This window comes from Mustelus asterias, chromosome 10, assembly GCF_964213995.1.
Source record: "Mustelus asterias chromosome 10, sMusAst1.hap1.1, whole genome shotgun sequence".
Taxonomy (NCBI): Eukaryota; Metazoa; Chordata; class Chondrichthyes; order Carcharhiniformes; family Triakidae; genus Mustelus; species Mustelus asterias.
In genome coordinates, this window is record NC_135810.1 from 74,634,755 (window position 1) to 74,660,587 (window position 25,833).

General features: G+C 38.8%; 1 protein-coding gene across 1 annotated transcript in view; it reads left to right on the forward strand.

Annotated features, from left to right (window-relative positions):
* Positions 1–25,394, forward strand: part of LOC144499679 (mitogen-activated protein kinase kinase kinase kinase 4-like) — a 308,944-nt gene extending 283,550 nt beyond the window's left edge. The window contains 6 exon segments of the mRNA XM_078221948.1: positions 5,083–5,217; positions 11,846–11,946; positions 18,654–18,803; positions 20,351–20,510; positions 22,570–22,709; positions 22,824–25,394. Of these exon segments, the coding sequence (XP_078078074.1) occupies positions 5,083–5,217; positions 11,846–11,946; positions 18,654–18,803; positions 20,351–20,510; positions 22,570–22,709; positions 22,824–22,907 (770 nt within the window). The 3' untranslated portion in view covers positions 22,908–25,394.
* The last annotated feature ends 439 nt before the right edge of the window (positions 25,395–25,833 follow it).

Genomic DNA, 25,833 nt, shown 5'->3' on the forward strand with positions numbered 1-25,833 from the left:
TGTGGAGTTTTCACATTCTCCATGTTGTCACGTGGATTTCACCTGGTTGCTTGGGTTTCCTCCCACAGTCCAAAAATGTGCAGGTTAGGTGGATTGGCCATGATCAATATGTGGTTTACGGGGATAGGGCGGGGAGGGGGGCCGAGGTTGAGTGCTCTTTTGGAGGGTCAGTGCAGACTAGAAAAAAGCATTGGCAACTCCTATACAGTGCTGACTTCCCTGTCTCCTACCCACCAACCCCCAACCCCTCACCTGACAAACCTGGCCTCCTGGCTCACTCTCCACTCCCCATGCTGATCATCTGACACCACCCTCTCCCACAAGTCCTGTAAAAACAGGGAGCAGTTCTTCCTTTCCCCTCATTCGCCTGCACTAGACTGACTAGATTAAGAGGATTGTTGAATACCTGCATTGCATTTTTCTCACGCGGTCCCAGTTGGAAGGTTGAATGGGAAAGGTGCTGCTGCATTCTAGTGTGCGTGAAATAGATCAGAATAACAATCCGACTGTGATTGACACTCATCAACAGCCCTGACCCAGAGCATGTGGCCAGACAAGAAACTGATTGAAGCATCATCATTTCAAACTGTAAGGCGTTTGTTGTGAAATAAATTATTCTTTGACGTAGTGAAAACAAATAATGGAATATTTAATTAACTTTATGAACTATAAAGAACAAACATGATAACTATTTGGTGAGCAATGAAGGTGTCTTTAAATTTAGTACAAGAAGGAAATGCGATCAAAACGTTATGCTGCACACTTGTAATTACTTTGGAGTTTCCCTCTTTGAACTTGTTATTTTATTGTATGGTTTTCTTGAAAATTGTCATACCTTTCGATACTGTGAAATGACTGTCAGTGAAATATTTTGCCATGAAATTAGCAAATTTACGTGGTTTTTTTTATTAGAGTAGGTTCTTTGTTGTTTTAGATTTTTAAACGATGAAAATGGTTCTATTAAATTTCCAGCTTCAAATTGCAATTGAGACGAAGACTCTGTTAGTCTGAATACTCTTGTCCATTTGTACTCTTGTAGCAAAGTTAGGAATCAAGGTACAAAATCTTTGAGCTTCCTTTATCATTGTTAAGAATGGTGAATCTCAAATTGATTCAAACTATAAATGTGATTTGGAGATTATTAAGTTATTTCCTTGTGTCTGCCAATCCCTGATTTTTAAAAAAAGATTTTTACTGGGCCATGCAGCTTTTTCACTGAGGAGTTGGGTTTTCTACATTTTAACAGTACACAGCACAATGGTTAGCACTGTTGCCTCACAGATTCGATTCCAGCTTTGGATAACTGTGTGGAGTTTGCACATTCTCTCCCCTTGTCTGTGTGGGTTTCCTCCAGGTGCTCACTACAGTTTCCCCCCTCAATTCAAAGATGTGCAGGTTAGGTGGATTAGCCATGCTAAATTGCTCCTTAGCGTCCCATGGTGTGTAAGTTATTAGTGGGGTGAATGCATGGGGTTAGGGGATAGGGCAAGAGGTGGGTCTGGGCAAGATGCTCTGTCAGAAAGTCAGTGCAGACTCAATGCGCTGAATGGCCTCTTTCTGTGCTCGAGAAATTCTATTGTATAACTGTTAACTATTTTGATAGGTGAGGGCAGCTTAAGTTGATTCATTTTTTGTTCCCCAGTGAAAAGCCATCGCCCTTCCGCTTTACAAATCTAGTGACTGCATACCCAAGGTTGAGAACTCAAATTTGATTGGCTAAGAGTGCAAAACCGAGTTCTAAACTCTGAGAAAATGCTCTGGAGTATTATGTGAACACATTTTTTTCAAGTAGTTGATTACAGAACGACGACTGAAAACTGAGAGCCATTCATTCTGTACCCCTATTCTGGGAAATATTATTGTTGAAATAGGAAGACTAACAGGAAATGGAATAGTACCTTTCAGGGTTGAGAGTGATATGTATTGCAAGAGTATTTAATGGTTTTCTTACTAAATCTCATTGTGAATAAAAGTAGTATCCTGTAATCAACAGTTCTTGTTTATTGGAACTGAGTGAATGATGGCATCTGAATGGAAAAAAACAAATTGTGTTTTGAGGGAGAGATATACCTAATTACAAAATATTTACTACATAAACCTGTAAAATTGCAAAATACTATATAATTAAGAATATGGATGCAAAGCTTAGAATTATAAAAACATTTATTTTTAGAGGAATGTTTAGTGAGCAATGAATTGTTAGTTTTTAACATTTAATTTTGCTTCTGGCAAAAAATAGTGGGTTACAAAACATAACTTAAACCCATGACGAATTTGAATGGGAATGGTATGTTCAAAAAATGATTTCAACTAGTATTTCCCTTAATTTATTCCACCTCTACATAAAAACAAATTTCTTTCATCTCCTGGGGAAAAGAAACAAATTAACCAGGAACTCTTTGATCCTTTAGAACTTCATACCATCTACATCTATCTTGCTCAGATCATCTCTCTTAAATAGGGCCTCACGCCAAACGATAACCTGAGTTTCTTCTCATCTGTCATCAGCGGACAACTTGATACTTGTACCAGAGACTGTTAGACTTAGAAGCTTGCTGTGTCTAATGATGCAAGGGGCAGTCGAAGCACATGCCTGTTTCCATAGCTAGTTTTTCCAAGAACAGGCCACCAACTTTTCACCAGAGTCTATAGCTTGAGGTGTGCCACTCTACATCAAGCTTGGCTGACCAGGAGACCTTCCTTCTCTCTCTGTCTGCCATAGCGGTATTGGAAAAATTTACTTTAGCCACATTGTGAATGTACTTCTGTAGCCATCGAGCCCCCAGAATGGGACTTGAACCCAGGACTTCTGGTTCAAGGTAGGGATGCTGCCCACTGCACCAAAGACCACCTCGTACAGAATGTTAATGGAATGTAATTTTATTGAACCATGGATATTGTTTTGGAGAAGATAATATGGCCTGTAGAAAATGCTGAATATACACATCAGGCCTGGCAGTTCTATACGTAGAAGTGCAGATCTGACAAATCACCGACCTGAAACATTAACTCAACCAGTTGTGTATTTTCAGTGTTTTTTGCTTTTGTTTCGTAGGTCCAGCATCTGCAATGTTTTGCTTTTATTATATTGCCTATAATGGCCTACCGAGTCTAATTCATGCACAACTTCTAATTTATAATCCATATTCCAAAATCTGCTCTGTCTATTGTGGATACAAGCTGTCTTGCCTTGTAGACTTTTGTCAATGTGAAATTTTTACAAGTGTTAAGTCTGCTTCAAAACTTTGGAACTCTCCGATCTAGTTATCTGGTTTGTAAACACATTCAAGCTGCAAGCAGTTTGCTTAATTATGATGTCTCAAGGAACAAGTTTACAACCAATTGTAATATGCCAATCCAATTCATGATTAAAGAATAAAGAATAAAATTTTAATATCATGCACATTTGACATTGCCAGTGTTGAAGCATTACAGATCTCTCTGTGCCGTATAGCTCAGGAATGGGAAGAATCTGGCCATCCATTTGCTTTCTGAAATTCTGCAATAAAGTCATATTGTCTCACTTCATAGAATCTCTACAGTGCAGAAGGAGGCCATTGAGCCCGCACTGACAACAATCCTACCCAGGCCCTATCTATCCCCGTAATCCCACGTATTTACCCTGCTAGTTCCACTTGACTAAAGGGCAATTTATCATTGCCAGTCAACCTAACATGCACACCTTGCGTGTTGGAGGAAACTGGAGCACCCGGAGGAAACCCGCACTGACACGGGTGAATGTGCAAACTCCACACAGACAACACAGTGCAACAACCTTGCATGTACTGATCAAACTGGTATGTTCTTAGACCAACTTGAGTTCTTTCTAAATTAATTGCCACTCAGTATTATTATCTGTTAAACTCTCCATTCTGCCACAGTTTCCAAATACCTTCTAGCTTGATTGACTATTTCCCAAATAACTGTGTGGAGTTCCATGCAAATTCTTCGAAAAAAGCTTGCCTGTGTCAAAAGTAACCACAATATCACATTGTACATTTTCATAGTTTTTGACCTTTACTGGATCCACATGAATAAATTGTGCGCCTTACTATTAAGTAGTGGTATCTTAATTTCCGTCCCTTATACTTATGGTAGTTTGTTACCCTACCAAACAAATTATGCCATGATTCTTCAGCAGAAGTTGGTATCAGATTGGATTTGGTGAAATTATTCCCGAGAAAGTTGTGCGTACTCGAATTTGCCTTCATTATCAGACTCCACTATCAAAGTAGCTTTCTCACTTCAAAAAGTCATCAGTGCTGCTCCTGCTTGCTTGTCAAATGTCTCCAGTTCTGGTGGACGGTGTTCCTTCTCCCCCACCCGGAGTAGTGGTTCTTCTCCAGTTTAATATTCTTCTTGTTCAGAATCTAATTGGGTTAATTCCGTTGACGTCTCACTGCCTGAGTCCTTTTACTTTTGTAGATACTCTTACAGCTCCACTTAGTTTGTATTGCCAGTCTTTGAGTGCCTGTTGCCACCACAATTATATTTGGATGTAGGGGAGGGCAAAATGGTACCCCTCTGTATTTGGAGTTCTACATCATTGATCAAATCCCATAGGTGAGCTCTGTCTCCGAGAAAATATTTTCACTTGGCTTAGATATCTCATCAAATTTAAGTTGTTTCTATGTATTATGTACTGAACCTTTTCACTTTGTTACAGTTCAATGGTTTTAGTTGTCCTCTCTAAAGCTGTTCCTTGAATTCGGGTGAGTTAGAGTAAAACTACACTCGATCATCATCGAGGTTTTAGCTGTGAAGTAAGCTTATTATACATGGAAAGGTGTAATGATTCCTGGTCTGACCTGCTTCAGGCCCTCTCCAAATCTCAGCCAGGCAGACACCTCTCTAACTTTTCAGTACAAAGACTGAAAAAGAACTTCAGTGAGAAGAGGCCAGGTATGAATCATTCAGCTGCACTTCATCCAAAACTCTTGGCAGCAGATTCATGGGCATATCGTTACAAACTACAATACTCGTGTTATGATATTTTGCTATATACTTTTATTATATTACGTTACACAGATAAGCTATTATTCTAAACTTAAGCTGCAATAATTTTGTATTATCTGCTTAAAGGGAAGAAAAACAAATTGCGAGTATATTACCTGTCCTGGTTAAGAAACAAGATATTGCACAATGATCCTGAAGTAGAGAAAAAGCAAGGTTGGACAACAGTTGGGGACTTGGAAGGATGCGTACACTACAAAGTTGGTGAGAAAATTATATGCGCTTTAAAACATCACTAAACAAAGTAGCAAAGTTGCAAAAAAATTGACGTGCCTGCAGCATTACAACTAAGAAGGCATACATTGTTTATTTTCATTTGCCATTGACCTGTAGTATCTGTGTGAATGAAGTCCTTTTATTAAATCACTTTTGGCGTAAGGTTTCATCAATCAAAATACTATTGCATTGACCCTGCAACACATGTTTACTGTTTGCTGTGCCTTGAGGTATGTACGCAAGTATATTTGCAGTGGTTAAAATTTGCCATGAAAATGGTGTCTAGTATGTGCAATGTCGCCAGGTTTAGGAAGCATTAAGAACAAATATCCTTCATTTTAAAAATATAATTCCAAATCATATAACAGTGTAACTTTGATTGAAAAATCGGCCGGTTACTGCATTACGCCTCTGGAGACCTCTTTCCGAATGAGAAAAGATCTGTCAGCTAGGAGTCCACAAAGTGAACTAAACATTGGCAGATGGAAAGTGACTTGAACACAATGGGATCACAAAATTGCCTTTGACACTTCTTATGACTATATTTGAAATCCCACTCACTGGCATTTAGGCAATAGGAGTGCAAATGGCACTGGTGCTGCTGGAAATACTGTGCTGATGTTGTGGCAAATGAACATTGCAAAGCAAGATTTGTGTGCTGTCAACTCCATATGTGAAATGATCGATCCCAAAATCACCTCCAACTGTGTATGTGGGTACCCTATGTCATTGGCTCTTAGGGTGACTGTTGTCCTGAGCTACGTCTCAGGTTCTTTCCAGGGGTCAGTGGGAGGTCTATGTGGTGTCTCCCAGTCAGCTGGACAAATGCATCAAGCTCGTCACCAACGCACTGTTCTGAAGGGTCAGTACCTTCATTCATTTTCAGACCAGCAAGTCTAACCAGGCAGAGCGAGCCAGAGAATTTGCTGCCAAAGTTGGATTCCCTGCATCCAAGGAGCCATTGACTACACACACGTGCCCATAAAGGCACCAGCAGTTGAGCCAACTGCCTCTGTCAACAGAAAGGGCTTCCACTCCCTCAACATTCAGACTGTGTGAGACCACAAGAATCAGATACTGTAGGTTTGTACCATGGACACAGGAAGCTGTCAGGATGCCTACATCCTACGTCATTCCCAGGTGCCAAGACACTTTGTTGCTCCAACTCGCTTGGATGGTTGTCTCCTAGGGGATTGATTTGATTTATTATTGTCACATGTGTTAGCATACAATGAAAAGTATTGTTTCTTGCGTGCTATACAGACAAAGCATACATTATGTAAAGAAGGAAAGGAGAGTGTGCAGAATGTAGTGTCACAGTCATAGCTAGGATGTAGAGAAAGATCAACTTAATATAAGGTAGGTCTATTCACAATTCTGATGGCAGCAGGGAAAAAGCTGTTCTTGAATCGGTTGGTATGTGACCTCAGACACCATTGAGACACCCAAGGCTGCAGCAAAGGAGAGCCACAACCACAGGCATGTCTTCACAAGGACAGTAATTGAGAGGACAATTGGCCTTCTCAAAGTGAGGTTTCACTACCTTGACCGCTCAGGCGGATCATTTCAATATCCTCCTGAGCATGTTTCCCTTGGTGTTCTTGTCTGTCGTTTATGGCACAATCTAGCTCTGTCCAGTGGGGGCTCATTGGAAGATGAAGACAGTGACTCTGCTCCACCAGCCGCACAGGATGAATGAAGTGTTGAGTCTAAGCAGGAGCTTGAGGAGCAGGAATCTGATTTGAGGATCATTATGGAAGATTTGTAGGCATCCAAATCAAGGAGCCAAAGTGATAACAAAGGTTATGTCACCTTAATGAGCTTTCCTGATTAGGCAATCCTGTCAGCCTAAGTCAAGCCTCATCATCTAAAATAAACTTTGCAGCTCTTCATATGTATGTCACACTACTCACAGACCTCTTCCCTATCAATTCCATGAAGCACACCAAGGCCATTGCACATAATGTCACATTTTTATAATTAATGCAAAGATACAAAAGGACCAGTAAACACATGTCAAGGAAACAGAACTGACCATGATCGCCCCGAAAGCCTTTAATTATGTCTTATTGCTACTTTGGCAAGCTCTGGCTTTACCTGTTGGCGCACTCTTAAATTTATATGCTCTGTCTCTTCCTGCTACCCTCTGATTATCATTACTTTTTATTGCTACCTTGCTTTCTTGCCCTGTCCTTTCCTTTTAATTTATCACATTACCTTCACTTGATCCCTCACCCCCACTGTTAAGTTTAAAGCGCTCTCTACCACATTAGTTATACAACTTGTCAGAACACCGACCCCAGCATGGTTCAGGTGAAACTCTTCCACCAGTACAGTTCTTACTTTCCGTAGTACTGGTGCCAGTATCCCATGAATAAAAATTTCCCAAACCAATCGTATTTACCCGATGCCAATTTGCTCATGGCTCAGGTTATAATTTGAGAATAACATCTTTGTGGTTCTGCTTTTTAATTTAGTCCCAAGCTGCTAATCTAAGTAGAGCCTCTTTCCTAGTCCTATCCATGTTGTTTGTACCAATGTGGTGAATGAGAACTCGATCCTCCCCTTCCTACTGATGGTTCCTCTCCAGCCCAGAGCAGCTGGTCCTGTCACTGGGCAGGCAGCACAGTCGTTGAGACTCACTCTCGACCCCCTGGGTAACTTCCCCTTCCCTGATGCATCACAATGTCTGTAGCTCAGATTCCCACTCAAGGACACTGGTTCAAGGTCCTCAGCTACAGACACTAACTGCAGACATGTTTGCCTTAGATTACACTGCTGTCCGCGAATTCCCACGTACTGCAGCACATCATTTTCTCTGCCATCTTTGTAATTTCAGTAATTATTTTAAATTTTAATTAATACCTAGTTTTGCCTTTGCTTATATTATTATTTCAACTGATGCTCTACTTTCTCCAATTGAAATTAATTGGCTTGGATAACAGAAATAGAAGATACTCACCACTTGATCACTACATGTTTCCCTGCAATGTCACATTTTGATTCCTCTTTCCGAACGTGACTCTGACTGGCTCCTGGTCTCGCTGCTTTGAGCCTCGCTGCTTATCATTCCAACCTTACATGGTTGCATGTATTTTAATGCCAGGCCTGTTGGTGCGGCATCAGTATAGCTTGTGGAGGAGCAAAGTAGCTCAGAGAGCAACATTCAAATTTCCATGTTTAACTGCACATGTGCTCTCTCTGGAAATTGCTGCCTGATTTACTGCATTATAATGGCGAGTGCCATTAGTCTCCCCATTGTTCTCGATGAAAAATCAAGGCTGTTAGGTTTTGTTAAAAGGCTCTTCTCTCTTTTCCACCCCAGTTGCTGTAAGCTCCATCACATACATCTCCGTAGCCAAAACGTTTTTGATCCATTTTTCAACCCCCAAATCTCCTGCAATAATCACTTTATTCTGGTAGTAAGTTCTACCCTCTGATACTTTCTGGTATGAGCACCTACGTTTCTTATTTTCTTTTGTTTATTGGGGATTAAATATTTTTGTACTACTAATTGGCTCATTGCTTTGTGAACGTCATAGTGTACAGCTACAGTGACATTGCAAGTACTGTGTGTTGCCATGTAGCTGGGGAACAGACTTGAAAGAAATGGAGAAGCAAAAGTGATTTTTAAATCTTGTTGGAAAACATTGCACTTTCAGAAAGGAAGTTTCTCAATGTGATTTATTCTCTATTCCCTCCTCTCCCTGTTCCACATGACAAATTTTAACACACAAAACAACTTCTGGAAATATATTTCAGTTCATTGACACCAGAAGAGAAAAAGATGGGATTAGAGCCTTCTAATAAATGCCAGAATTATTCTTCTGATCTTATGCTTTACAGAGAAAATTCATAATTGAATGACTAAAGAGTTGGGCTCTTGTTTGAGACATAGAGGATCTATGATAGAGTTTCTAACCAAATGATGAATACCTGAGGACAGTTCAGAATTTAATTTTATTATTATACTTGATCTCTTTTTGTTCGCTGCTTAATTTCAGTGTTTAAATATTTCTGAGATGGGAAAGACATTTAAAACTTATGGTCCATAAATGTTGCACTGTGGTGGGAAGAATGAGATGTCCACATACTGCTTGGATAATAAGAATCTAAATGAGATAGAAGACTAAAGGTTACAAATAAATAAATCACTAAATTAGTAATGCAGGTTAATAAGGTCATTTGTAAAATGAAAGTGCAAACCAAGCAATGGGGTTCATTTCTAGAAAGAAAGAATGGAAAAGCTGAGAGATCATGTTAAACGTCAATCAAACATTAATTAGACCACAGTGGGAGTTCTGTGAGCCATTCTGGCCCCATATTATAAAAGTGATATCGAGGCACTTGTAATGATGGTGCTGTAATTGATTTGGTTTTATAGAACATAGAACAGTACAGCACAGAACAGGCCCTTCGGCCCACGATGTTGTGCCGAGCTTTGTCTGAAACCCAGATCAAGCTATTTCCTCCCTATCATCCCGACGTACTCCATGTGCCTATCCAATAGCTTCTTAAATGTTCCTAAAGTTTCTGACTCCACTATCCCTGCAGGCAGTCCATTCCACACCCCAACCACTCTCTGTGTAAAGAACCTACCTCGGACATCCTTCCTATATCTCCCACCATGAACCCTATAGTTATGCCCCCGAGTTACCGCTCCATTCACCCGAGGAAATAGTCTTTGAACGTTCACTCTATCTATCCCCCTCATCATCTTATAAACCTCTATCAAGTCTCCTCTCAACCTCCTCCGCTCCAAAGAGAAAAGCCCAAGTTCCCTCAGCCTTTCCTCATAAGACCTACCCTCCAAACCAGGCAGCATCCTGGTAAATCTCCTTTGCACTCTTTCCAGTGTCTCCACATCCTTCTTGTAGTGAGGTGACCAGAACTGCACACAATATTCCAAATGCAGTCTCACCAAGGTCCTGTGCAGTTGCAGCATAACCCCACGGCTCTTAAACTCAAACCCCCTGTTGATGAACGCCAACACACTATAGGCCTTCTTCACGGCTCTATCCACTTGAGTGGCAACCTTCAGAGATCTATGGATATGAACCCCAAGATCTCTCTGTTCCTCCACATTCTTCAGAACCCTACCTTTGACCCTGTAATCCACATTTAAATTTGTCCTACCAAAATGATATATATAAATATATATAGCTTTTGAAGGGAATGTTTAAAAATTCAGCTTTGCGCTACACATAGTTGTTAGGTCTGGGGGGGAAATACTCATTTCAACCTTGCAAGTGGCTATGTTAAATAGAGATAATGGACTTTTGTTCATAATTCTAAAATAAAATGCGGTGAATGCTGAAAATCTGAAATAAGAGCAGAAAAAGCTGAAAATGTTCAGGTTAGGCAACATCTGTAAAGTGAGAATCAGAGTTAACTCTTCAGCTCAAAGACTTTTCAGAATCATGCCTGATCAGATTGTAAATTCTATGTGCCATCTTACCAAGTTCTTTGATAGACTGTAGCATTTTCCTTATTACTGATGTCATACTAACTGGCCTATAGTTCCTTGTATTCTCTCTCCCTCATATTTTTGAATCATGAGATTACATTTACTACCTTCCAATTCTGGGAGATCAGCATCAATCCCAACCATTAACTCTGTAACCACCCCTTTTAAACTCTATAGAGTGCTGACCACCAGGCCCAGGAAATCGGTCAGTTTTTTTGTCTCTTTAATGTTGCAGTACTTTTTCTTTGCTAATAATCAGTTTAAGATTTTCAGTAGACCCTTGGTTTCGAAGGATTAATTGAGGCAAATAGCATATATGCTTTTAGGGGAAATTAGATAAGCGCATGATGGAGAAAGGCATAGAAGGATTGATGACAGTAGGGTTAGATAAAATTGGTTGGAAGGAGACTCATGTGAAGCATAAATTCTGGCATAAACCACTTGAGCCAAATTACTTGTTTCTGTGCTGTAGGTGTACATGCAATAAAAATGTTGTTTTAAAAAAAGTGGAAAATATTTCACTACATTTTAACTGAGATTCCTGTCTGACTTCTGTGCAGACACCCTCTTTTAATATGCAATAATGGTTTATGTTGAAATAGCTAACCTTTTATTTTGTATTGCTCTCAGAACATTACTGAATTCTAACTGTTAGAAAGTTGTCTTAAAACTTTTTCTTTGACTTATGCTGTATTGTTATTGAGTTACATCCATGCAATGGTATCATTATTTTAGTTCACTGATCCAATAAGACTAAAACAAATCAGGAGTATAATTTAACCAAACCTAGATATTGTGTAGCTTGAAAGGTGAATAAGGCATTTTTGGCTTTTCTGGTTAAAATGTTCGTGGTTAAAAATGAAATCTTTCTGAGTACTGGTTTCCCAAAGTTGGTTAACAATTGATGACACATTTTCCAAGATATTTGCAGATCTTAGTTCTTTCTTCCCATGATATTTCCACAGTTTTGAATTACTTCAATCCTTTTCCATTCTGTTCGGTTTCTATTTTATGCTTTTTGTAAACTTTGTCACAGCATCATGTTAACCTGCTGATTGAAATCGTAACGCTACTTGAAATTGTTTAATTATAATCTGCAGATATTTTGCTTCTGTCTATACAATACTAAAAACTATTTTTTTTTCCCAGTAAAATATGAGAGGATCAAGTTTTTAGTGATTGCTTTGAAGAATTCTGTGGAAGTCTATGCATGGGCACCAAAGCCATATCACAAATTTATGGCCTTTAAGGTGAGTGGTATCTCCAGAAAATATTTGTCATAGTTTTGGTTTGCAGTTGGTATTAGCCGTGGCCCAGATGAGTAGCGCTCTGGCTCCGAGTCAGAAAGTTGTGGATTCAAGTCCCAATCCGAGCCTAAAAGACTAGCCTGATGTTCTCGTGCAAATCTGAGGATGTGCTGCATGGATAGACTTTCAGTCAAGGTCTCATTTGCCCCACCAGGTCTTTAAAAGATCCAATGGCGTTTTTTTTGAAGAGTAACAGGCATGCTCTGGCCAATATTCACCCTGCCATCAGTATCACTCAAACGGTTTCCGTGAGTTGTTGTGTGCAGACTGGTTCCCACATTGCCTGCACTACAACAGCGATAACTCTTTTTTTAAAAAAAAGTTAATTTGCTGTGGTGTGCTGCAGGAAACACTATTGTGAAAGACGCTATTTAAATACATGTCCGTTCATGTTTTTGGAAAATTTATGCCGTGTCAACAGTTATGACAATTTTCCACAAGTACTACTACTAAATCTGGTGACATGAGGTTAGCACTGTTGCCTCACAATATCAGGGACCCGGGTTCGATTCCCACTTGGGTCACTGTCTGTGCGAAGTCTGCACGTTCTCCCTGTGCCTGCGTGGGGCTTCCTCTGGGTGCTCCGGTTTCCTCCCACAGTCCGAGAGGCTTGCTGGTTAGATGCATTGGCCATGCTAAATTCTCCCTCAGTGTACCTGAATAGACACTGGAGTGTAGCAACTAGGGGATTTTCACAGTAACTTCATTGTAGTGTTAATGTAAGCCTACTTGTGACACTAATAAATAAACTGTTTTTAAAAAGTCTTTAAAAACTAAATTAAAAAGCAGAATCATAATGATAATGGCTTTATTACTCTGTGGAGTTTGCATGTTCTCTGTGTCTGCATGCGTTTCCTCTGGGTGCTCTGGTTTCCTCCCACAGTCGAAAGATGTGCGAGTTAGGTGCATTGACCATGCTAAATTGCCCCTTAGTGTCCCGGGATGCGTAGGTTAGAGGGATTAGCGGGGTAAATATGTGGGCTTACGGGAATAGGGCCTAGATGGGATTGTTGTCAGCGCAGACTCGATGGACCGAATGGCCTCCTTCTGCACTGTAGGGTTTCTATGATTCTACTATCTGAGCCACAAGTTAAGTGGTACTGGGTCAGTTAAATCAGAGTTGAATGCATGGCTCAAAGAATGGTGTGGGAAAAATGGGTTTCAATTCATGGGGTGTTGGCACTTGTGCTAAGGAAATAAGAAACTTTTTGTTTGGGATGGGTCTCAGGTGAACCATGCAGGGGCCATTGTCCTGGTGAATCTAATAACTAGGGCTAGAGATATTACTTAAATCCCTTCTCATCTGTTTAGTTTAAAATGAGGGAAAATTTAGCAAGTTAAAGAGAAAGGCAATAGTGTAAATTGGTGATATGGGTAATGATAACCAGAGTGTGACAGGAAGGGTTAGTGTGTACCAACATAGGGTCAGAGCAGGGGAAAAGCAAAAAGACCTAATTAAAGGCTGGTGTTTAAACATACACAGCATTCATAATAAAATGAATGAACAGATAGCACAAATAGAAAAAGAGATTATCTGATAGTCATCTGAGAGGTGTGGTTGTAAGGTGACCAGGGATAGTTGACATTCAGAAAGATAGCCGGAAAAGAAAAGAAGGTGGGGTCACTCTGCTAATAAAGGATGAGATGAATACAGTACTGAAAACTGATCTTGGCTCAGAAGATCTGATGTAGAAATAAGAAATAACAGGAAAGAAGTCGCCGGTGGGAGTAGTCTATCTGCCCCCTAGCAGCAGCTAAACTGTAGGACAGAGCATTAATCAAAAAATAATAGGGGCTTGTAAGAAAGGGACTGCAATAATCATGAGCAGCTTTGATCTTCGTACAAATTGGACAAATTATATTGGCAAAGGTAGCCTTGATCACAGCTCACAGAGTGTATTGGGAATAGTTTTTTAGAACAATATGTTGTGGAATCGGATCAAGTGACAAGATTAATTAAAGATTGCATATTAAATGATACTCCAGGAAAGAGTGATCATTATATAATTGCTTACCTCAGTAATAACTATAGCTCCTCGCCCTTCGGGACCTATAGAGTCATAGAGGTTTATAGCATGGAAACAGGCCCTTCGGCCCAACTTGTCCATGCCGCCCTTTTATTTTTAAAACCCCTAAGCTAATCCCAATTGCTCGCATTTGGCCCATATCCCTCTATTCACATCGTACCATGTAACTATCTAAAAGCTTTTTAAAAGATAAAATTGTACCCGCCTCTACTACTTCCTCTGGCAGCTTGTTCCAGACACTCACCACCCTCTGTGTGAAAAAATTGCCCCTCTGGACACTTTTGTATCTATCTGCAGTCTTTTGACACAGTGAACCATACCGTCCTCTTCCAGTGTCTCTCCACTGTTTTCCAGCTGGATGGGATTATCATCAAGCGAACTCTCCACATGCGGAGTCTGCACATTCTCCCCATGTCTGCGTGGGTTTCCACCGTGTGCTCTGGCTTCCTTCCACAGTCCAAAGATGTGCAGGTTAAGTTGATTGGCCATCATAAATTGCCCCTTAGTGTTCCAAGATGTGTAGGTTAGGGGGACCCGTGGGATAAATACATGGGGTTACAGGGATAGGGCTTGGGTAACATGTTCTGTCAGACGGACAGAGTGCAGACCCGATGGGCCGAATGGCCTCTTTCTGCACTGTAGGGATTCTAAATATTTACTCCCTCCACCACTGGCACACCATGGCTGCAATGTGTTCCATCTACAAGATGTACTGCAGCAACTCGCTGAGGCTGCTTGAACAGTAACTTTCAAATGCATGATCACTATCACTTAAAAGGATAAGGGCAATAAGTGCATGACAACACCACCACCTCTTGCAGGTAGAGTATAAGCAGATGGTTTCCAAGAAATCCAAAGGGAATTCAGAGGAAATTTCTTTACCAAAGGGCGGTGAGAATATGGAACTCAGGATTACAGAAATGTTACTGTGCAGGAGGAGGTGGCCATTGGGCCCATCATGTCTGCATCAACTCTCTGAATGATCAAATAACCTAGTGCACTTTCCCACCTTTTCCACATAATCCTGTCCATTGTTCCTTTTCAAGTGCGATTCTAATTCCTTTTTGAATGCCACAATTGAGCCTGCTTCCAACACAATCTCAGGTAGTGCATTCCAGACCTTAACCATTCACTGCATTAATTTTTTTTCTCCCTATCAACTCTGTCCAGATCCCTTGTAATTTTGAATACCTCAATCAGCATCTCTCTCAGCCGCCTTTTCTCCAAGGAAAACAGCCCCAACTTCTCTGATGTCTTCATAACTGAGATTCCCCATGCCTGGAACCATTCTCATGAAGCCTTTCTGTGCTCTCTCCTATCCTTCATAAAGGACGGTGCCTAGACAGGATGAAATGCCCCAGCCAGGGTTGAGCTAGTATATTATACAAGCTCAACATGATATCCTGGTTCTGGCACTCTAAGCCCCTATTAATGAAACCCATGATACTTAATACTTTTTGTTTAACCACTCTCTCATGTTATCCTGCCACCTTCAATGTTTTATGCACATATACACCCAGGTCTCTTTGCTTCTACATCTCCTTTGGAGTTGTACCTTTGTCAAGGAGCAGAGGTAGTCTTAAGTGATCTTTGTTTGTCCTATTGGATATTAGAAATAGGTGTAGATTTATGTGAGTTTAATTTCATGTTTCTGTGTAAGGAAGGGTAAAACTCTAGTTACATTTGTGTTGAGCCAAGATGTTTGTTTCAGGGATTTTTTTGTTTCTGTTCAAGCTGTGACTGTGTTGTGCTGCAAGAGTTTATGATGTGTAAAGTAAATAGAGATTGGAGAAAGAATGAACTATTGCTTAGCAACCAGGGGCCACTTTCAGGGAAGAGATCTTTTTGAATTTTGAAGCGATCATAAGTTTGGTGTCCTTATTTCCAGTCTTTGATAATAATAGTATTCTGTTGTGGACTGAGTACCTGAGAGTTTGTGTGGAAGTTTAGATGCTATGGCCATTCGAGACAAAGGAATACTGAAAGGGGAGTTGGACAACCTGGAGGTAGATCCTTGCTAAACAGCTGTGAGAGTGCCTTGTTTGAAAAGATAGTTGGAAAGCCTGGATGTGAAACCATGATGAAAACAGCTGAGGGAAAACAGTGTTTGGAAGATTTCAAAGCATGTCATTTTGAGAGGGAAGTTTGGAAACACTCATGTGACAATCATCTGGGGGAGACTTTGAGGAGAAATCCATAGAGGATCAATTAAGTGGCATCTGCCACTTGGTTTCGGAGTGGGGTGTTGTCTGACCACCGTTAGTCTGTTGGGTTAGAGGGACTGAGAACATTATACATAAGATTTATTGTATAGTCCGTGATGTCCTTGAAATTTTTGTACATTTGTGCAGGTAAGGGGAGTGAAGGAATATTTATTCTGGTCAAACTTTTCATGTTTAACATTTTTTGTTGTCAAAAGTTAATTGGCATTCCTGTGACTCTATTCCTCCATGTTTTTTTCAAATTAAATGTTTTTTTTTGAACCAGGGTTCCATTCTGGTAGCTTCTCATCTAGCAGTAAGATTAACTGGGATTATGACACCTTTATTTTATACTGTGTCTCCATGTTCTTCCTACCAAAATTAATCTCTCACATTTCTCCACGTTAAACTTCATCTGCCACCTGTCCGTCCATTCCGCCAACTTGCTACTGTGGGGAATAGTTGAAGTAAACAGTACAGATGCTTTTAGGAGAAATTGGACAATCATTTGAGGGGGAAGAGAATAGAGGGATTATTATGGTAGATTTCAATGAAAAAGAGGGGAGAAGGCTTGAGTGGAGCATAAACATTGGCATGGACTAGTTGGACCAAATAGCCTGTTTCTGTGCTGTGCATGTAAAGTGAGCCAGCTATTTCTCAGTTTGGCTTGCTTCTGAAATTCATTTTCTTAAAACTGCATGCACCTTATAGCCAACATATCCACTGTATCAGAGGAAGCGTTTTTAATTGACTGAGGATCTGATTTTTTTTTAAAAGAGTCTATTTTTGATCGTGGCTTTTTACTATGCTCAGTCACTCCTCTCTGGTAAGATTCTAGACCAACTCTTGTTCTTTCCCTCCCACTCTCTACTGTCATGAAGTTATCCATTGAACTCTTTTTGCTTTTATTCACTGCATCTTTTGAACTCTCAATAGCCTCTCCTGTTCATTGTGATCATATTCTGCTGTCTCTATTTGTGCCCTCTTCTCCGGCTTCAGCTACAGGGCACAATCCCAAGTTAAACCAGTGATCAAATATGTAATCGTTCTCATAGATAAGCTGAAAGCCCAGACAATCCTGCTTTCAAACTAAAGAGCTCCAAGTCAAAAATACTAAATAGCTTCATTCTTTGTAAATAGGTCTGTAGATAGGTGTGGCTAAAGTACAGGAAGAAGACTGGTACTCATGAAAAGTACACCAGCTCTTACTGTCAGATTAGATCACGCTATGTGCCCTTTGGGTTCATAAAACTTAAATCCATTGGATTGTGGAAGTTACTTTAGAAGTATATAGTAGCATTTGATTTCAAGAATGTGTGCTAAAATACTTTTGACCATTCAAAACATCAATAATATGATGTAGATTTCTATTTACAGTATAGGTTATGTGAATGACACTATTATGTAAGCCATGAATTTGTTAAATCCATGGACTTGCAAAGATTAAGGATCAGCAAGAAAGATGAGATGTTGTGATAAAGTGGAAATTATCATTTCTGACTGTCCTTCACCCACAGCAATCTCCTGCCATCAGGTTAGGTTGCCCATCAATAAAGGGAGCCTGCCACCTCTTCTACTCTGGCCAATACATGACAATCATTCACCCAACATAGTTGATTCTTAACTCCTTTGGGGCAATAAATGTTGCCTTACCGGTTTCACCCACATTCCAAAAATAAGTTTTTCATTAAAGGTTCTTTCATACTGTCTAAGTACTATTAGTAAATGCAAATTTAAAAAATCTCATATACTCCAGCAATGTCACCTTGAGAGAGAAAGATGATTCAATTTATGAACAATAAACATTTAACAATAATTAGTTTATTCATGTTATAACTACAAGTCAGCATTTATTTCGTTAGAATGCCCATTATCAGCATTAATTCTACATCATTCTGAAGAAGAACACATGGTATTGGTGTCATAGAATCATAGAATCCTTACAGAAGGAAGCCATTCGGCCCATCGAGTCTGCTCCGACACCAATCCCACCCAGGCCCTATCCCCGCTTAGTTGATCCCTCTAACATCCCAGGACACTAAGGGTTAATTTAGCATGTCCAATTAACCTAACCTGCACAGCTTTGGACTGTGGGAGGAAACCGGAGCACCCGGAGGAAACCCACGCAAATACGGAGAATGTGCAAACTCCACACAGGCAGTGACCCAAGCCGGGAATTGAACCCAGGTCCCTGGAGCTGTGAGGCAGTAGTGCTAACCACTGTGCCACCGTGCTGCCCACATTCAATGTCAAGTCCTGAGGCCACGTGCAGCTTCTTGGCAGGTGGGGATAATTCAGAATTTATCTGCACATGAGAAATTATTTGAAGCTGTACAATAGATTGAAAAGGTTACTGCAGAGATACCTATGAGTTACTAGATTAAATGTGCAGTGATGCCTGACTTTGTTTTTTTCCTTGCAGTCGTTTACAGACCTGTTGCACAGGCCATTACTGGTAGATCTTACAGTGGAGGAAGGGCAGAGGCTAAAAGTGATCTATGGTTCCAGTGCTGGGTTCCATGCTGTTGATGTGGACTCAGGAACGGTGTATGATATTTATCTGCCAACGCATGTAAGATTATGTTCATTCCCTTTTCTGGAGAGTAAAATAGTATCTAAAAAAAAATTACTGATATGAGACGCAATGATGGTGTTCAAATGCTTGACAATTTTTGCGTGATTTTCAATATTTGAACAAAATTGCTGATTCAGAGTTTAATTTCATTTAAGACAAATCAAAGGTGATCAAAATTGCCACTTGTTTTGTCCTACTATAATTGAGGATTAATAAAAGCTTATATAGATGTATCTTAAAAACAAACTCTAAGTTCTGAATAAAGACCTCATAATTTATAAGTAGATCAAAATGCTGGAAATGTAAAAAAATAAATACTCATTTTTCCAAATCTGAATCTCAGGATATAAATGTGTTTTGTATAAACTCAGTACCAGAAAGCATCATTGAACCTCGGGTCCTTTGCACAACAGTGCAAGTTAATTTCAAAGAATGTGCATCTTATCTCTCAACACTGTAAATTTCTGGCATTACAGATGACTGCTGAATTGCATTGATACCTGCACAAGATTTAGAAGTGTTTTAAAAATGTTGTGCTTCTCACTAACAGAAGCTCTAAGGTATCCATAAAACAAATGTTTTTTTTTATGACAGCCAATTTTCAGCCTATCATTCCTTCCTTTTGGATATATGTCAAATACAGCAGCAAGCAATGGATAAATATATAGTGTGTGTGTATATAAGAGACTTATTACAGCAATATTAAAGGGAATAAAGCTATGAAAACAGATTGATGACTAGTAGACAGAAAGGAGAGAATAGAAATAATAAAAAATCAGTCTTCTGGATACCTTGGAGCTTAAGGTAGTCAGAAACTCATGATTATTTGAGACTCTTCTAAATCTTGTGCAAGACTTCATTTCAGCAGTCACTTCTCATGCCAGATCTTAGTGTTGACAAATAAGATGCACAATTTTTCAAATTAATTTGCACTTTTATACTGAGTTTACAAGAAACACATCCTGCGTATTGGATCGATGAATGTCCAAATTGTATTTTTACACCAAGAAGACCATTTTCGTCATTTTGATTTACTACTTTGAAATTGAGTGATAGAATGTAGATGCTTTGGTGGAATGTGGATATTTGTGTGCCCAATATTCCATGCTGTGACTGTCCACACATTTAAATGATTTGGAAATGGAAAAGCTGGAATAATATTTGCTGATGATATCTAATTAGGGGCGCAGCAAAGAGCAAGAATGTAAAAGATTGCAGGAGGAACAAGACAGGTTAATAATATTGGAAGGTAGACTGCAGACACAGTTCCAATGCAGAGAAATACAAATCAAGATATTGTGGGGAAATGAACAAGAAAAAAATGCCTTAAATTATCTATGGGAAACCAAAATCTTGGAGTATAAGTACAGAAATCTTTGGAAGTAGGAGTGCATTAAACAATGCATGTATTGATGCACCAATTGTTAAGGAGCTGCAGTAAGCATTTAAAATTAGTGATACAGTAAAACTATTAAAAATATCTAGATTGAGATGCCCATTGTTATTAAGTACTATGGGCTAAATTGAAGGCTGTTTTCTGGCAGATCCAAAGCAGCATCCAACCACATGCGATCATCATACTTCCAAACACAGATGGAATGGAATTATTGGTCTGCTATGAGGATGAAGGAGTCTATGTTAACACATATGGGCGAATTACTAAAGATGTGGTTCTACAATGGGGAGAGATGCCTACATCTGTCGGTATGTAAATGATGGATCATTTTATGTGGCTGAATTTGTCATTTTCTCATTTTATCCTTTTGCATTATTGAATATGGTAGTAGCCAACAGTTCATGTAATGTTTTATTTATTACAATACCATTTTACTTCACTAAAGAGCAAGAAACTGAGAAATTTATGCCTGTTAATTGATAATGCAGCTTTTCAAAAACTGGTCTTCCGTATTTTGTGTTCCCAAAGTTCCCTGATACAGCCACTTTGTAATATTTGCTACTAGGAGGCAACAAGCATGACCCAGAATAATGTGGCTTCTTTTTAAATTGCATTATACACGAGTGGTCCCATTCAATTGTAGCTAAATGAGAGGCATGAACAGGCACACTTATCATTGTGTTGTACTGTTAAAGCAAGTCACTCATTTAGTTTATATATTCATTAATTACATTGCTTTTTAAAAGCTAAAATTTTCCTAATTTATCTCGAAGTTTTATAAAATATACATTTATATGAAATTGTGATCTGCATCCCAATCCCTATTTGCAAGTGGTCTGTTAAATTTTCCTAATTTAATGTATAACAACAATCTATATTATTATTTCCAGTGTGCATATTTACTTTTTAAACTGAACATCCAAGAACAATTTGTTCTTCAAAGGACTTTGCCACATTAGTATTGAACCATTATTACAATAAAACTTCGGACCCCAACATATATAATATACATAGTTTAGTAAACTCACTTCAGAGGGTACAATAGTAAAGTTGCATTAGAAAAACATTTTTATCAGCATCAATAGCCAAATAACACTTTTCAACTTTTAATGTAAATGGTTCCTCCCAACTTTTTCTCCTTTCTTTATGCCACTGATTCCAGGCTGTAATGTATCATTGTTTGACCATTCGTGCCATCAGGGTTGGAGTTTACATCTCAGACTTCCCTGGTTTGCCTGCCTCAGCTCTTGCATTAATAAACTTGCTGAGCCATCAGCAAATTCCTTTCATTTTTTACAGCTCAAGTAAGCAGATTGTATTTTGCAGTTTTTCATTATAATTTTTATTTTGACTTTTTTCTCCAAAAACACACATCATGTTACAAATCATGGCAGAGACTACATAGCGATGGTTACATAAATTTACTTGCAGCTATCTTACTGGTATTTAGTGGGGTATTGACAAGAATTTTTAAAATTCATAATATGTGAAGTAGCTCTTTAAATGAAATACTATGTCCAAACTTTTCTTCTCCCCGAAAATTAAATTGTTGTCCTTAAAGTTAGTTCTGGCATTGTATTTGCTCTAACTGGAACAGCAGGATTAACTGTACCACAGAATAATAATTATTAATGTTTCTTTATACAAGATGAGCATTTGACTGGACTGATCTTATTATTTTTTCCTTCCCCGAGGGACTGAGTGTTATTTTTCCTTCCCCAAGGGAAATGCTATTCTGCTGCTATTTGACGTCAGCCAAATCAAAACATTTTCACCACTAGGCAGTGCAACCTCTCATGACCAGCACATTGCAGTTGTATGTCGCATTATAGATGTATTTCTGGGTTAATCCATATCTAGACTTGAGCCTTTCGATATCAAAGAACAAAAAAATTACAGGCCTTTCGGCCTTCCAAGCCTGCACCGACCATGCTGCCTAACTGAACTAAAACCCCCTACTCTTCCGGGGACCATATCCCTCTAATCTCATCCTCTTCATATATTTGTCAAGATGCCCCTTAAAAATCACTATCGTATCAGCTTCCACTACCTCCCCCGACATCATTGTTTCATCACTAATGAAATAGTGCTACTAAATACTGCAACTGATCAAAAGCATTGAAGTAATATCAGACTATCACAAGTAAATAAAGTCTTTTCATTCACATAAAAGAAATGGTGGCCACTAGGAAAATAAAATAATTTGAAGCAAGTTTTAGTTATATTTAGATCATGCACTTTCTTGCTAACCCTGGAACCTTTCACAAGCTGAATCCTTGTCGGCTTTACAGCTAACATCTGTGTCCAAAAAATTTTGACTTGGATTTTGAAATTCTGATACATTTTTCCTTTCTGTTTTAAACTCAGCTTATATTCGTTCCAATCAGATTATGGGTTGGGGAGAAAAGGCCATTGAAATCCGTTCAGTAGAGACTGGGCATTTGGATGGTGTATTTATGCACAAAAGAGCGCAACGATTAAAGTTTCTTTGTGAAAGAAATGACAAGGTACGTGCGTTTACATGAGTTTTTTTTATGGTAAGGCGTACTTGAACTTGATCGTTTGCTAATCTCTGCCTGTGTTGTAGAAAATGTGTCATATATTCAATTTTCTCTTAAAAGGTCTTCTTTGCTTCAGTCCGTTCTGGTGGAAGCAGCCAAGTTTACTTCATGACACTCGGTAGGAGTTCACTTCTCAGCTGGTAGGAGAACAAGTGATGGATTAAGAGCAACCCGAGTCTTCAGAAGATCTTTGAAACCTTGAATTAACTAACAACTGGAGAACAAAACTGCACTGATGCAATGCATTGCCCAAATCTGTCACTGAAATTAAGTGATCCATAAAAAGGCCGCAATGCTACTGGTGCTGTTAGAATTTTACTGTCAGGTGACAGCCAGTCTAGAATAGAAGAAAACACCTCATCTCAATTGTACATCCCTTGACTTAAGATGACTGCGTTTTGCTTAAGAAAAGTGCCCCAAGAATGCAAAAGGTTGGTTCTAATGTGGTCGGGCAAATGGGAAGTGGAAGCAATGACATGCTGACAGTAGAGAAATGTGTAACATGGGAAAGGGGAATTTTTTTTAATGTATATCATTCTAAGTGACTTTTCTTTTGTAAGGTGACAGAGTGTTAAGAAGAAAGAAAATGCAAGTTAGGAGTTTTTATTGAAATGTGAATGGCAGAATCAGAGCAATTAATTGTGTTGGTCTTTGCAAGGGAAGGGTGTTTTTTGTCATTTTCTGTATATCAGGTTTTGCTTGTGTTCTCCGAAACTTTTTTAAAATAAAAGTCAATTGAAATTTGTGTGGAGGACAAGGCTTTCAGATTTGTATGGCTTTGTGGGACAGACCAGAAACTTGATGTTTGGTTATGTTACAGTATTATAGATGCCTCTCTTCAAGATTTGACTTATTTGTAGCAGTGCAAAAGCAGATTAACAAATCCTACACTCGTAAATCTCCCAAACTACTTTTTTAAAAAATTTGTTTTGCCTACCTCATTTGTTTAAGAAAGGAAAAAAAAGAGGTGGTTTAGTCATTTTAATGTTATTTGTATCTAAAACTTACACATCTTTGTCTAATTTAAAGTTTATTGATACCAAATTTATGATCAAAATGTTTGTCTACTGTTGGTCAAATTGCAGCTCGTTTTAGCAGGCAAACAGTGTGACTGTTTTTGTAATTGGAAAATGCCAGCTGAGACCAGAGTGACAGATCAGTGGTCAGCTGTTGTGGTTAGAAGCAGAAAATGGAGGCAAATAATCAACTGTTCTAAATGTGGTTGACAGAGATTGACACAATTGTAATCCTCCAGTTATGTGCAGATAGCAACAACTGACTTACTTGTTACTCGGCCAGAATCAGATTCAAGTAGCAGTTTGAAAATAGTTTTACTAAGCTATTCTGTTGCATTCGAGTAAACTGTATATGTAGTAGGGAGCAGGTGGTTGATTTAAGATGCAATGCACTAAAACACTTAATTTCAAGAATGTAGTGAAACTGCTTATCAGTACAATATATCTTCCCAAACTTAGATCCAAAATTTCGCCGTGGAAAGATTTTTTTAATATTGCTGTCAACAGAATTTTATTTTACAAATGTTAGACATTTACACGTGTCTACAGTAATAATCTGTTGAACTGTCACTCAATTACTTGAGATACCTATAGTGTATAATATACTATACTGGTGATGTAATAATGCACAATAGCATTATATTGATCCTATGATATGTTAAACTTTTTTTGGTACTTTTTAGACAGCTGCCTTATGCTGTTATGTGCACAGGATCTCAACACTACAGGGCTTAGTTCTCTCAATGGAGACTGTTCATTCTACAATGAGATATTCTCAGTAGTGGTACAGTGAAATCAAAGATGTACCATGGGAATCTTTCATTCATTCATGTCACTGTGATTTTTTTTCCTCTACTAGCTCCTGGTCACTGAATAATTTGCAATATTTGTCCTATAATCCTCTGTTAACTGTAAAAATAATCATAGAAACTTCCTGACGTAAGTAGGTTTACCATGAGCAGAATATTTTTTGGATTTAATTAAAAAAAAGAGAGTTAAAGGTCCTGATGACAGTTAGAAGTAATCCTCTCACTCAGCAGAGTCTGTGATTAGCAACTCCCACCTATGAGAAGTGCCAAGGTGGTGTAACAGTATTACAAAACCACTACGTCTATATGTTTGAAGAATAATTTCAACACGTTAAGTTTTAATACTTCTAGATTTAGTGAAAATGCCTATAATTACTTTTGAATTTGCAACTTTATTTTAAGTCAAATAACGCTTGTTGTATGACTGCAGTGTCTTTATCTTATGCACGTTATGTTTGAGAAAATGTTTACAAAAATTGTTTTGTTACACTAATGTGCATCACATATTTATGTTTTTTCTGAAATTGTTTGTTATAAGTTTTAGTTTTGTATTACGAGTACACTTGATGTTTATAACCCTGAACTCTGCTGATAACCTAGAAGCTGATCTAAGACAAAATTGAGGTATTACTGTGTCTAGCTGCAAAGCAGATTGGGAAATATGGTTACAAGTAAACCTCTTCAAACAGTTTTCTGCTATGTGATCTAACTTATGTCCTCTGTGTATTATGGGAATTCCTGTATTTTCTCTGACGTTCATCTTTTCTTGAATAAAATCAACTAAATGCACACTGTGCATAACACACAACTGTAGTTTTGTGAAGCTTGTCCACAAAGCTTCAACTCTTTATTTACTTGCTGTCCCAGTGCCATTGCATGTCCTGTGACTAAGGGGAAGAGGATCTGCTCCAAAACTGCTTAGGGGTGTGTAAAAATATTCTTATCTCTCCACAAGCACTCCACCAATCTTCCTGACTTCAACTTGGTCCCATCCCAACACAGTATAGATGAGATAAGAGGGTAAAGGTTCTGGCTGGTAAACATATTTTTACTGGCACATACAAAATTGACAACTTCTGAGAAGTGGCAAGTTGGTGAACTATCTAACCTGCTGCTTGCCTGATTAACAACTCTCAACAACTTGCTTCAACTGGTTTCCTGCTGATATTGCTTGCTGGCGTCAGTCTGCTGTGCAGATTATGATGAAGTCTTGAATTCGATTCAAGATTCAAAAACACAAACTAA